General features: G+C 41.5%; 1 protein-coding gene across 1 annotated transcript; it reads left to right on the top strand.

The window, feature by feature from the left end:
• Window positions 1-1347: 1347 nt before the first annotated feature.
• Window positions 1348-11392, top strand: BTF3 (basic transcription factor 3). Its single transcript, XM_074569351.1, is given in 7 exon segments — window positions 1348-1451; window positions 1453-1492; window positions 2236-2304; window positions 5175-5288; window positions 5470-5671; window positions 8176-8232; window positions 8774-11392. Coding segments are annotated over 7 exon segments (618 nt in total). The 5' UTR covers window positions 1348-1362; the 3' UTR covers window positions 8821-11392.
• The last annotated feature ends 3547 nt before the right edge of the window (window positions 11393-14939 follow it).

The raw sequence follows: 14939 nt of genomic DNA, 5'->3' as shown, positions 1-14939 counted from the left end.
AGCTTCCATCTTGGAATAATCTTTCTGTGACTCATTTTCACTTCAGTATTTCAGCCTATTAAAACATTTTGCATGTTTGTAATCACCAGTTGGCCTAGTAACTCTGAAATCTTTCTTATATATTGATGGCAGAATGTGTTAGATCTGAAGCGGAAGTATTTATTGCTTTTACTTTCAATTGCCTGTGGTGACACAGGTTTTGGTGGAGAGTTTTTGTTGTGGTTTTTTTTTTTTTAATAGTTTTTATCTTGTCTCTATTCCCTTTGCTGCAGGTACATTGCCAGTTTCATCTTGCAATAAACTTATAAGCTTTCTTCTTACTTCAGAACAAATTTTGCCCTCCCCAAATCCCTCCCCAGGTCCCCTCCTCCCCCAAATCCATTTTGTTCCTTTCCTTCTGAATTAGATACTGGGGTTTGCTAGTTCACATACAGTAATACAGGCTTTTTGCCTTCCTGCCCGGCCCCCCGTTCTTTTCTGAGCAAACCGATTCACTGTTCCAATTTTACAGACATGTTGGATCACATTTCTGCAGGTACCCCCACCATCTTTTAGAGCTATTTGATCATCTTCGAGTTTTCGCTGTGATGTTAAGTCTGCCGGGAGACGCAGGTTGCTTTTCAGCAGCACCTTTTGGATCGTCACCTCCCCGAGACCTTCCGTCACCACCAGATGGAGTAATTTCGGGTTTATCGTTCCTTTTCGCTAGTTGCACAAGTCTCAATTTTAACAGCGCGCTTTTGTACAAATTAACACTCAGCCCCCGTGTAGCGAAGACGTATCATACGAGCAAATAAAATTTTACACACTCATGAAAAAAAAGCCTTGGCTCTGGGAATTACAAACACGGGAGCCTTAACATTAATCAATAAAGAAGGATAAATTAATTATTAACATAGCCTTACAGGAACGAGAACAAAGGGAACAGTTTACTGAGGCCATTAGAGAAGAACCCGTTTAAAAGCCATCGGGATGAGGCGGCCAGGTCAGCAGTATTTCTACCGATGCCAGGAGACAGACACACACACACACACACACACACACACACTCACACATACACACTCACACACACACACACCGCCCCGGGCTCGGTGGTGGCGACGACGGGGGCAGGACCACGCAGCGACACGGCTGCTCCTTTGTTGCGTCAATCGGCGAGCACGTGCGGCGCTGACGGGCACGCCCGCCTTCTGCTTCCCCCGCAAAGCTGCTCCCGCACCCCGCCGAGCGCGGCAGCCCCCGCCGCCCAGCCCCCGCCGCGCGGCCCGCTCCGGCCACGCTAAGCACGCGGGGGGCGGTGGCCCCTTCCCGCTCCCCGCGCCCGGGAGAGGCCCCGCCCCGTGCCGGCCCGGACGGCGGCGCATGCGCGGTGCGGCGCGCGGTGCCTTCCTTCCGGCCGCCATCTCGCTCCCGTCCGCGTGCTGCGCCCGGTCCCTCCCGCCGCCTTCGTCTCGTGGCCCCGGCCTCGGCGCCGCTGCGTCCTCCCGGGAAGGTATAAGGAGGCAGTGGCTGGGGAGGTGGGGGTTGGTGCGCGGTCGAGGGCTGCGGTGGCTGGGGAGGGGGGGGGGGAAGGTGGTGGAGAAGGGAAGGGGGTATGGGCTGGGCCTGAAGGCACCCTGGCCTCAGCGGTGCCAGCAGATCTCTTCCCGCCCCATGGCGGGGCTGGGCCGGGCCACCCTCCTGTCGGGGAGTGGGTGTGGGGGGAGGGGGGAGCTGTAAGTATGTGGTGAAGGGGGGGGGGGCAGGTGCGGTGGGGGTGAGTGTAGCTGCGTGGTGAAGAGGGGGTAGGTGTAGTGGGAGTGTGTGTAGGTGTGTGGTGAAGGGGGGGCAGGTGTGTGGTGGGGGTGAGTGTGGGGGTATGGTGGGGGTGTGTGCAGGTGTGTGGCGGGGGGATATGGTGGGGGTGTATATAGGTGAGTGGTGGGGGGGCAGGCGTGTGGTGGGGGGTGTAGTGAGGGTGTGTGTAGGTGTGTGGTGGGGTGAGTGTGGGGGTATGGTGGGGGTGTGTATAGGTGTGTGATTGGGGGGGCAGATGTGTGATGGGGGTGCAAGTACGTGGTGGGTGGTTACGGTGAGGGTGTGTATAGGTGTGTCGGTATGGTGGGGGTGTTTGGAGGGGGGGGCAGGTGTGTGGTGGGGTCGTGGCTGTGGTGGGGTTGTGGCTGTGGAGCCCCTTGTGCCCACCTGCCCTACTGCCTGACTAGCCTTCCATGGGTACTCTTATTGCTTCCGCAGATGAAAGAAACAATCATGAACCAAGAAAAGCTTGCCAAGCTGCAGGCCCAAGTGCGCATTGGTGGCAAGGTAGGAGCCACCTCCCTACCCTGCCCTCTGGACTGCATGTCCCCGCACGCGCGAGGAGCCCTGAAAACTGGGGTGGGGAGCAGCCCTAAGTATTCTCAGCTTGGCTTCAGTGTCCTCAGGGGAACCTGTGCTGCTGCAGGGATCTCTAGAGTCAGTTCTGTAGAAGCAGTATGTGGAGCTGAACCACCGGCCTTTTCTCTTTGGGTTTGTTATAATATATTACAGCCGACTTGCAGCCTGTGTTTTTGTATGGACTTTTTTAGAAGGCATGTAAGATTTGAAGTGAATAGACCTTACAGCAAGTGAGCTCGGGTATAGTTTTTACAGCAGCTTATAGATAGTTATGTTCCAAACTCTCTTCAGAAGTCTTAAAGTTGCCCATGGCTGTTTTTTTTGCCTTTTAGCACAAGGTTGGAAATCCTGTTCTTGTCATACTCTTGTGATTGTAGACTAACGTGCTCAGACAACCTTTTTATTTGGTTATCACATCTGAATATAAGTAGCTGTGTGATGACTTATAATCTGAAAATAAAAAAGTATGTTTAATATAGTTGTATGGTAGTAAACACTTTAATTACAGTGTCAGTTTTAAGGCAAGAATTTGTTAGTAAATTTTTTTATACCTGAGGAAGTGTATGAAAAATATTTTAGAATGCAAGCTATTCAACAGAACTTTTGCTGACAGAGTTTCCAGGAGTTTTCATTCCCGTGTTTAACTTTTTTTGCCTTTAGCTGCAGATTTAGGCAGCCTTAAGTCAGGGTTAATGTAGTAACTGATTTGGTGATTTTGTGTTTTCTTTGTATGGGTTACTGGTTAAGTAGAGAACTACTGTATTACATTGATGATGGTGTGCGTGTTACCAGCATGTGTTTATTGACTATAGAGACTTTTAATGTTTGTTATGCAAGCATGCATTCAGATTACAGCTCACTCTTGCAGCTCTCTGGTCAACATAGTCTGTTAGAGACATTAAGCAAAGCTTGAAATATGCTGGTGGTGGTGTTATTGAATTTTAAAATTGGCCGGTGAAATGCTTTGAATGCCTGACCTTGACTTTTTAAATTTGTTTTATAACTGCAAATTATTACTGGGAATTTTCATGGCACTGTCACCATATAAGTTGAGATGGGTGTGGGGAAGGCAAAGAGGCAAGAGTCACTTCTCCTTATGAGAAAAGGTTGCACATTGCCTCTGCTGTAAGATTTTAATGATGTTGCAAGGCTTCAGATTTCACAAATTAGCTAAAAATTATGTTTAGATGGAGGGCTATTGTAGTACTTTGTTACGTGAAGTTTGAGATTTTTATGTAGAATGTAGCCACAGCTAAATGTCATGGCTCTTCTTCCAAACCTTTTTAGAGGACTGGCAAATAAGTCTGTACTATTCCATTAATGGCCTCCTGTACCCACTCCTCTTTATTACAGAGGTAGAGGGGTGTGAACAGCATGTCTCTGAATGATCAGTATAGAATTAGCTTAGTAAAAACCTGTGATCTTTAGATGCTTAAGTCTGTGGAGATGAAAGCAGCAGCTGTTCATTTAAATTAAACTCAGGTTGTCTGAAGTTTGATATCTATATTTAATACGGGTAAAAAGGACATACGTGTTCCTACATAGGCTTTAATTCAAGACATCATTTTTTGAAATTGAGAGTTGTTTTGTCCAGAAAACTTAACGTATGCCTTATGTGGCTTGGTTCCTGGGCAGTCAAGGTACTAAAATAAAGACATTTCTATTATTTTAGTAGTTTTCGAATCACTGTGTGTGCTAATCTGACAGTATCAGGGAATGAATATAAAGCTTTCTAGACAAATGACTGAACTTTTCAGCTGTAGTCTTCTAAGTGTTAGTTTCATGTGGATTTGTCATTAATATTCTTTATTGTTTATAACTGCATTATGTTAGAAGTATTAGCGTCCAGCCAGTTTTCTGACTTCTGCCAGTTAACTCAAAAGGTATTGCAGGTATTTATATGGCCAGGCAGCAACACATTCCCTTAGTGCTAGCATGTGGCAGATGGGCAACTGGAGTAGGAGGGTTTAGATTAGTAGTTACAGTGTGCCAAAAAGGAGCTTAGTTTTACCTGTGTGTAGACATCTTATGTCAGATTTTACCGAAACATTATGATAGTGCAAGGAAGTATACAATAACACTTTCTGCTTTTTTTTGTAGGTTTATATATCTTCTAATATAGGACAGTTATTTCCCTGGAGAAATCTAGTGCTCTGGGTCTGTAGGGGAACTTAGATTTGCTTGTTTTGCTTTCTAAACAGAGGTTGTCTGGATTACTATGTAGAAGTATTTTGGGAGAATAAGTGTTCTTCAAATATGTAAGACTACCGGATGGGAGATGTCTATTTGGAATAAAAATTGAGTATTTTGAGTTTTCTTATATTCATTTGTTAATGCTGTTTTGATAATTCTATGGCCTCTGACTATTATCAAAATTTGGCTATGGTTTAAGAAAGGTGATCTAAGGAAAAAGTCACAAGCTTCAGTTACCTAAGGCTTCAATTACCTAAAACTGTGCTCATTCTTCAGTTTTATGCCTATGATAACAGACAAGGGTAAACTCGCAGTTTTTCTTTTCTTCTAAGGATTCTGCAGCACCTTAGAATTGTGGAATAAATGTTCTCTGATGCACTGCTCTCTAAAACCTCATGCTTCTTGCAGACATGCAAAGCTTGCCTTGTATCAAGGGAAAGACTGCTGCAGTGCAGTTGGAGAGGTGGGGTTGTGTGCACTGCAACACAGAAGTAGAACTTTATATGTTAGGTTGATTTGTAGATGACTGCAGAGTAGTTACAGTCCTGAGGATTAGAGTTTGAAGAACTATTTAAGTTTTAATTCATAACTTTTCTTTTGCAAAGGGTACTGCCCGCAGAAAGAAGAAGGTTGTTCACCGAACAGCTACAGCAGATGACAAGAAACTTCAGTTTTCTTTGAAGAAACTGGGAGTCAACAATATTTCTGGAATTGAAGAGGTAATTGCTTTAAAAAAAAAAAAAGTACTTTTCTGTATAGAAATATAAAATGTATCAAAATAATTTTCCTGGTAAGTAACATCCTAAATTCGTCTGTAAATTAACGGTAGGTCTTTACTGAGCTTTAAGAACTTGAAAAATCTTGCTAAACTGCTTCTAACATTGGATTTTTTTCTTGCAGGTAAACATGTTTACCAACCAAGGAACAGTCATTCACTTCAATAACCCTAAAGTTCAGGCATCTCTGGCTGCTAACACTTTCACTATCACCGGCCATGCTGAGACAAAGCAGCTGACAGAAATGCTTCCTAGCATCTTAAACCAGCTTGGAGCTGACAGTCTGACCAGCCTGAGAAGATTGGCAGAAGCCCTACCCAAGCAACGTAAGTTGAAACTTGAATGCATTTCATGCTGACAGCTGACATGCTTATTTGCGTAGCAGCAGTGAAATTCAGTGCACTCTTGCTGTCTGCGAGTGTATTATAAAATGCTTATAAAGATCTTAGATCTTATTTATAGCTCAAATCCAATGGTGAGTGTAACTGAATAAAGCAGAGCCACCTGTTAGCGTATCTTGCAGCTGGTCTAGGACTGTAAAGCTGTAGCCAGACTTGATTTCATGATTGTTGACTTCTTCATGTGGCTACCGTATTATGACATACCTTGTTCATTAAAGCTAGGTAGATGAGTTACTCTGTAAGACTTAGGTTTTAGAAAAAGATAAATTTGGAGTGTGTATCCATTCAAAGTGTCAAAACAGACATAAGTAATGTGGAAAGGGGCTGGAGAACAGCTATCTTGCAACTGCTTTGCCGCCTCACAGGTATCGTGAAGGTATTTCTTGCATGGGTTTTTTTGTTAACTAGGAGGGAATTACACAGTATTTGCAAGGAAGTATGTTTACAATTTCTTTGTGTGTAGAACAGTGTAGAGAACAGGACTGGCATGACCACTAAGTTAGGTACACCAGCTTCCTACTCCATCCTTATATTAGTAAAAGAACATGAACACTTGTTCTTCCTAAAACTATGTGGGAAAAGTAGAGGAGGGACTTAAGTATGTGGTGTTTGGGAAAGATACTGCTGTTACAGGGTGAGAATTAGAGTGAAAGATAGGCTTGTTGACACTGGGAACATTCCTCGTGTCCTGCCTGTGCAGTCATCCTACTTTTCTGAAATATCTTAAGCCCATTCCTCCCAAGGAATGGGATATCCTATACACAGAGAAAATGGGAGAAGCGTATAATTATGTTCAGTTTCTGGTAGTTCTGAACTAGATTGTTACATTTTTTTTTTGGTTTTCCTGTGCTTTGCTCCCAACAAGACAACCTCTGTTTCTATTCCTAAAGTTGATACTTCCCTCCTGTCAACTTCCCACTGAAAAAATTCTGCTAGAAGTAGTCTTCAGGAGGTGGGGTAAACTGCTGCTTTCCCCATGGAGCTCAGGTCCTTACTTTCTACTGTCACCTCTGTGGCCTCCTTGCAGTAGTCATAGGGCTTGAAAGAAAAAACAAAACCAAAACCAAACAAAACTTGAAGGATTTAAAATAATCCCCTATGATCTCTCTTCTTTTAACAAGACGGGTATATTCTCTATAATCTAAATCGTGCATTTTTAATATTAGGGAAGCTTGTTTAAAGTCCTTGCTTTGTATGACATAGTAAATGGCTATTCCTTTCCACTTTGGGTCTATGCCAGAGTAGTTGCACAAAACTTTCCATTCAGCGTTGTCTGCTAGATTTGGAAGCCTGACATCGAAGATTGAAGTGTCTATGGTGATTGCATTTGCAGGTGCTGAAGTAAACTTAGTCTGGTCTCAGGGATGAGAGAGAATGCAGTCAATTCAGGAGGAAATAACATGGTTTGCTTTTAAAATGTCATATTTTACACTAAGGTCCATTTAAACTGTAACAGCTTTCTGTTATTAAAAAAACAAAAGGAGGGTTAGTGGTGACCTTGTCCCAAGCCCTTCTAGACCAAAGTTTATGAATTCATCTGTTCTGGTTCTCTAGAAATCAGGGTATGGGTCTAGTATGAACCCGTGTCTTTTCTCATGCTTTTCTTGAAAACTGAGAAGGATTAATTAGGATAAAACTGAGGTGACAGAGTATAAGACAGCTTACCCTTGGTAGTACAGCTAACAATAGCAGTAAAAGTAGTGTCACAGACACCCAGGGACCTGAGGTAACTATTCTTAGTGCTGCAGTTCAACAGATGCTCATTGGTCTGCTAGAGTGGACGTGGTAAAATCTCACTAGCTCTCGCAAATACAATGGAAATGGTTAAGAAATTACTGAGTCAGCAGAGATGTGGACCAGAACACATAGTTCCCTCAACCAGTTAAGTGTAAAATTGTGCATCCAGTTCCATATTGCCCTGACTTTGCCAGGAAACAATAGTATCTTTTAGTACCTCTAGTCATGTGTATCTACCTGCAGCTTCACAATTACACCTCGGTTTTCCTTGAAGGCCTAGGATCACAAGGCCTTCAAACTTGTCCTTAAAACTTGATGATGTCAAATATATAAACCAAACTACTTTTAAGAGAAATTGGTAAAATCTGTCTCTGCGTTTGTAGCTGAAAATGATTACCGTGCAAGGCACTTAGTATACCTAGGTACAAGATGATGACTAGTAAGTTGGTTTAGCATGCATCTTCTTATTTCCCCACAGGGCTGTTCTGTTCGAGCATTATCAAAACAAAGTAACAAAGAGATGTGAGCTTCCTAGGTTAGTTGGAGATTTTTATTCTGCAGGGGAACTGGATAATGCATTGCAGTTTAGCTCAGAATCTTTGATAAAATTTTCAAAAAACTCAAAGCAAAACAACTAATCAAGATCCCTATGGTGAGCTTGACTGATGCTTTTGAACTCCTTGCTTTTGCAGCTGTGGATGGAAAAGCACCACTTGCTACTGGTGAAGATGATGATGATGAAGTTCCAGGTAAGAACAAGCATGCAGCAGAGGAAAAAGAAGTGAATTTTGCTGAGAGATAACATGTATAGCATAAGATTGGGTCAAGGATGATAAGAGTGTTGACTAGCCACTTGCCGTCGCAGAATTTCTGTGGGCAGATTATGTTGTTGTTTTTAGACACCGTGAGAAACCTATTGGTTTGAGCTAGCATTTTTGACCTGTGTAGAAATAGTAGCTATGTCTTAAGATAATTATTTCATATTCTGTAAGAAGGGTGGGAAGAAACTACCTTCTTGGTATCACTTTGCCCAGTTGCGGGCATGGTGAAATTAAATGCTCTTAGAATTGTGCTTTATAATGAACCATCCAAAACTTACTTCGTTGAGTAAGAAGAATGAGCCATGAAGCTCTTAAAAGTTATTTGGTCTGTATTTTATAAGCTGTAAGTTTTTTAATGTTGTGAGCACTTGATACGAAGTAGAAATTAGGGAAAAAAGAAACAAAACCTGAAGTGTTTGGCAAAGTGGAAGTGGGTCAAAATTTAATTTCAACATTCTTCTTTTTCTAGATCTTGTTGAAAACTTCGATGAAGCTTCAAAGAATGAGGCAAACTGAACAAAGTGTCACTTTCTGAATAAAGTTAAAACTTGAAAAAGCTACATGGAGCTGCTATTTTATATTGTGACTGCTCTGATTTGATTTTTATTTCCTGATGAGATCTCAAGATCTGTGAGACTTGGAAATTCCTTGAACCTACAGCTCTTTAGTTACTGCTTGTACACAATATTATTTTTGTGGCCTGATTGAACAAACCTATGCTTTGAAATGAGTGAGATTGCTAACAGATCTCTGCCTAGACACAGTTTTTGAGTAACTTGTACACAAGCAAACCCCTATCTTTAATGAACTTTGGCATACAATAAAAATATAGAAGAAACTTTCTGGTGTGGCTTCTTGTCATAAAAGCATGAAAAAATGGCCATAAATATTAAATCATAAAAGGTCTTGTTTTCTGTAGAACATCCTCCTTTTGCAGAAAACTGTCTTCTAAAAAAACCCAACTTTCTGTGCATAATTGAGCATTTTAGACTTAATTGGTGAATTCCCAGTGTTTGCAGGTCAGAGCTACATATTAAGAAATAGATCTGTATTCTAGAAATAATTATTGGTGGTTTAATACAACAGAAACCATGCAAGTTGAGACAACTTTACTTGGCCTTGAAGAACAGCGTCAAGCTGTTGGCATCTTAGAGGACTTTTTCTGTCTTCAGGGAATGTTAAATAGGTATTTCGAGGATGTAACTATTTAGTGACTTAAATAATACTTTCCTGGTATTTTAATTTTACTTATCTGAAAATGTCAATTATGTGGGGGAACAAAGTGTAGAAGGGGAAGAAGCCTTACTAGAATTGATAATGGCTCTTAATTTCTGTAGTTTGCATCTTCAGATCCATTAACTAATAATTATGTTTGGATGTTTCAGCAATATGTTCTTTCTATTGCTTTTGTGTGTTCCAGAGAAAGAGAAGGAACACTTTTCAAATTCCAGTCTGACCTTTGCATAGCTGGAGCTTCCAAGGGTGAGGGCTAAACTTCATGTTTGGGAGCCTTTGGTGTTAGTGATAAATCAGATTGCTTCCATAACAGAAGCTAAGCTAGGAGAGAAGAATATTCACCACCAGCCTTCTAAGGTGGTCTGTAGAGCAAATACTTCTGGAAGTGGAGGTTCATCCTGACTTGTGCAGGATAAAATTCAGGGTAAAACTTAGCTATCACCATAACAAAGTTCTTGTGCTGGGGAAAAGGTGGGGCTGTGCCTGACTTGCCAAGCGTGTTTGTCATGGTGTTAAGTTATTGCTGTTGGGAAACGGTGGAGAAACTTGCTCAAGCCATGCAAGTCCTGTGGTTTGAGGTAAGACAGCAGTCTGATGTGAGCATGATGTGGCTGGAGTCAGGTACAAGAACTTGCAGTAATGAGTCCAGTTTACTTTATCTCAGTTTGCAAGTATTCTATCAGTAAATTACACTTTTAGCATTGAATTAATTAAAATAAAAAAGTGCAGTCATTGAACTGTGGCAATAAGGCAGAAAAACTAAACTGTGCAAACTTGAGTTTTGAAATGAGGGTGGTGACTTTAAGCTAATAGCCCTATAAAAGGTAAAGACCAAATCCTGCAGAGCTGTTTCCCACACTTCCTGTTAGCTGTCGAGTCAATAAACGCATGCTGATTTTTTTTTTTTTGAGAAATCAATAAATGTGTGTTGCCCACTCTGTGACTCAAATATTTAAGTCCTCAGAAGTACTTCTTTAAGCCACTGTGGACTTCCTTATGAAATATTTCATACCAGTTTCTGTCTTATGAAGTGACTTAGTGTCCTGCTTAGATGGTCTAGACAATGTTGGCCTCTTCCCAACTAACAGACATGCTTGGTGCTTAAAAATAAGATCCTTGCTAAAACAGTGTCTTTGAAATGCAAAATAATGCTAATCCAGTGATAAGCAGCCATGTGATGCATCTGGAAGTCTACGTGCTATGTTGACTCCCAGTCAGGAAATACTGGGACATCTCTGCATCCCCAAACTCTGAGGATCAAGATCAAAACGTGTTATTGATTATAGCACATTCTAAATGGATGTAGTTGTCCTGTTGGAAGTTTATAGTAGTCTTTGCATCTAACACTTAAATGCTCAAACCTGAACTCAATGCCGTAATTATTTTCTCTTAGTAAGGAGTTTGGTTGTGGTCGTCTTAGTCTGTCATTAACTGCTAGAAACTGAAAATAGTTGTGTTGATGTTTCTCATTAGCATGAACTTCTGTGTAACCAGACTGTAATTGTGCCATTACGGATTCACATCTGTAGTCTTGCTCAAGGAAAATGGCTTCGTATCTCCATTCCAAATATCTTCAACAATGGAGAAACAAAAACAGATGCCTGCATTTCTATTGAAACAAAGGTTTGTTTGAGCTTTTTATTTTTAAAAAGCTAAGGGAATGTTCTGGTTCTGTCACATCAAGTTTTGTAACAGCTTGACTCCAATGCGGTAGTGGGTACTAGAGAGATTATTTTAATAATTTTTGCAAAAGATTTTTAGATATATCTTCATAATTGTTAATGTTATGCTTCAAGGGCTTTGCTCTGGTTTTAAATCGGTATATTCTAATAAAAAAACCCAATTAAAATCCTTTTGGAAGATGGTGAAATTATGTATTTTATCAAGCTAGACTGGTGCACATGTAAAAATGAAAAGCTCCCTACTATGGTTTCAAAAAAAACCAAACACATTGTTTTAAAAGCTCTAGGAGATTTTATTTTTTTCAGTCTTGTGAGTTTGAGGTCATGCCTCTTAGAAAATGTTGACAGTGAGAATTTCACATAATTAGTAATGCATATTTAACATACATGACCAAGGAGGATCACTTGAGTTAGTTTAAAATGTTCACAGCGCAATAGCTCAAGTAACAAATCTATGCTTGTGTATCTTATTATGTTGATTTGCTGGGAGTGTGGGGGAAATTCATGTAGTTCCCACTTCCTGAAATTTTGTGCTAATAACTGTTTTGTGGGTGGAATGTCATATAGGCATTTCTCCTTCCCTAAAGTGGTTTCCTGCTGAGAACTTCAATGTCACATTATGGTACAGATAGGGTAACAAAGGACACTTGAAACGAAGAGAAGAGCTTGTATTTGTTGTCAGAGGCAGTGGAAGAATTAAAAGGAAAACAAGATGTGATCAGAACAGCGGCTAGGAAATAAGCTTGTGTGTGTGAACGTTACAGGTGGTGGGAGGTGAGTGGGGGAAGTTGGTGTTTTTCACGGGAGGTGGAGGGAGTGACTGAGAAGCCAGGACCTGGAAGCAGGTCGATCATCCTGTTTGTCAGAATGGATTCAAATGAGTTATGAACCTGCAGAGTTAATATCCAGCACAGATAGGAAAGCCTACAGGGAAGTCTGTGTTGATGATGACTCGATTACAGCCTTAAGTGGCTCGCAAGATGGTGATACATGTAAAGAAGAGAGACTTTAAGGTAGATACTTTAAAATATTAGTAAGTAGTCAACACGTGTTGGGCTTACATAAGTACGTACAGTGCGGCTCCTGATTTTTCTAAGCTGTTCTTTGTTCCTTTTCAGATCTATTGTTTCAGCCTCAACCAGCAATTGGTGAGAGTTGCTGAAAAAGTTTTCCACTGGATGTGATAGCTGAAAGATCCTGACCTGTAACAGAGATTGGACTCTGTGAGGAAGCCCTTTTTTACACAAAAAGGAGCTGACCGTGCAGCTGAGCCAAGCTTACTTAGTGAACAGTCTATAGCACGAGGGAGTATCATTAGTTAGATCATGAGTTGAACTCAGTAACTTTAAAGATGGATAAAAAGTGCATGCATCTACAAGCTCTGAGAATCAGAAGTGTAACTATTTCCGTGTATTCTAATCAACTTTAAACTCCTTTTTGGTAGCATAAGCTACTTGTAGTCTCATCATGAAAGTCTTTCAGCGCTCTGTTATATTTTGCCTTCGCTTCAAGCATGGATCATCATTAGAGAATGTTACTGAATAGAATGAAGACATCTTAAGTAATACTGTTGCTGTATTGTCTTGCTACAATCTGTTGGCTTTTTTTTTTGTGAGAAATTAGTTTACCAGATGCAACTTACGTATTGCCTTTATATTACAGTGAAGGTATCCTGGCAATGAAAAAGCCGTTCTAACAATGTTTGTGTAGTGCAGGGGTTAATAGTACTTTTACAGATGAGTTACAACCCAACCTTTTTCATTACTAGTGAATCTGAACAAATCATGGGTTAATTAGTGTTGTAATGGTATAAGCACTAATCATTATTTTTATAGTGTATGTCTATTATTTCTTATGTAGGTGGAAGGCAGGCATTCTAGGACATCTGCTATATGCAGATTCTGGGCTGGTTGAAAGTCAGTTTGATCATGCAACTTGGTGCTTTCACTTTTGATATCCAATAACCAGCATTTGCAACACTTTTCTCACACAGAGATTTGATGTGCTGCACAGGATACTGGCGGATAATGGTGGAAGTGGTTGCTGCACTTGAAATCCCTATTGCACATTTCTGTTAAGTATGAGTAGCGGTTTTAGGGTGGTTTTTTGGGTACTAGAAAGATGTAGATGTGCCTTATGCTCTCCTCTCCCCATTTTTAGAAGACACCTGAAGTGGAGTTGATCAGGTCTTACTTTCTTTGGTCGGAAACTTCTACAGTTGTTTATGGAGCTGCAACTGAGTTAATAATGTCTAGTGGTCTTGCGCTGGATGCTCAAAAAATTCAGCCATGTACACCTGAGCAGTTTCCTGCTTCACAAGCAACATACAACTTGTGGCAAGTGTTTGCACTTGCTTATTATCACTGGGTTTAAAATGTTGCATAAGATTAAGCAAGACTTGAAGGTGTTGGAAGTATCTACTGAAAGAGGAGGAACTCTGAGTTCAAGCCACAGCTCCAGGAACTGTTGCTAGTCCTGCTATGCTTTCCTTTCATTTCCAGCAACTGCATCAGGTAATTGCAGAGGTAACCGAGTACGGCTTGAGGGTCAGATCTTCTCTCAGCAGTAGCATTTTGCGGGCTGCTATTTTGCAATGAGTTCCTCATAACCTTGCATAAGGAAGACTGCTGCCACCTTTAAGGACCCAACCAAGATCCAGGAGGGCTTCCTGCACTCTTGACTCCTGACTGTGCAGGACAAAGATAATGTATAGATGGTTGTGTGGGCCAAAATCTATGCCGGATCTATGACATTAGTGTTTGACATTGACATCTGTGGTATTATACACCTATTGAGTGTAACTAGCACAGTAGAATGGTGTTGGTAACGCTCATGGTGATTAAGATCTTCCTTGCCTTGTCAGTGTTGTTGCCCCTGCAGGACGAGCAGGAGTTAAAAGCAGTAATGCCTTAGTAGGGCCACTTACCTGAGCAGCCTGGCTCTGATACATAGTGAGCAGACTTGAGTGGGTAGGAACCGTATTTACAGTATTTGTTATGATCAACTACGTTTTAAAGGCCTCTGCATTTGTGCTGATTTCTAACATGGTGTGGCTTCACCTATGCAGGTCAGTCAATTCACATTTTGTTGTGTTATAGTTGGGGGATTCATCTGCCCCCACCAGGCATGAGTCTTAGGTAAACATATGGTGAGAGACAGCTACTGCTCCTGATCCTGCAAAGGTAATGTGAACATGAGTGTTTATAGGATTCGTACCTATAATGAAAATGAGATGAAGTGGAAAAAATTGAGCAGTTGTGGCAGCAGAGTGGAAGGCTCATTGATCTGAGGTGTCTGAAGTTTTTGTCCCTGGGACAGTTGGTGTCCAAAGCAGCAGGGAGGAGTCAATGTGAAAATTAATTTATTTCCCTTCTGGCTGCTTTGCAGCACTAAGAATTGGGAATCAGGAGACGGTGCGGTTCTTTCTGGTTTAGGGAAGTTCCTAAACAACATGAAACCAGTATAGCCAGCTCTTGCAGCTGCGGCTTGCCTTTAGCATATGTTGGGGGCAGCATTTGGATAAACAATCCCCATGCATGTCTGCAGCATTTCATGCTCCAGTAATTCCTACCCAGGGGTGATGATCTTTAAGATTTTTTTGGTGTGTTTTTTACTGTTTGTAGAAGCTGGGGTAGCCTACAGATCTCAGGATTCACTGAGTCACCTTCTTCCACCAGCATAAAAAAAAATCAGACTTGCTTAGATGTGACCTCGTGC

The sequence above is a fragment of the Larus michahellis genome, chromosome Z (genome assembly GCF_964199755.1).
Source record: "Larus michahellis chromosome Z, bLarMic1.1, whole genome shotgun sequence".
NCBI classification, from domain to species: Eukaryota; Metazoa; Chordata; class Aves; order Charadriiformes; family Laridae; genus Larus; species Larus michahellis.
This window is presented reverse-complemented; position numbering and strand designations above follow the sequence as displayed.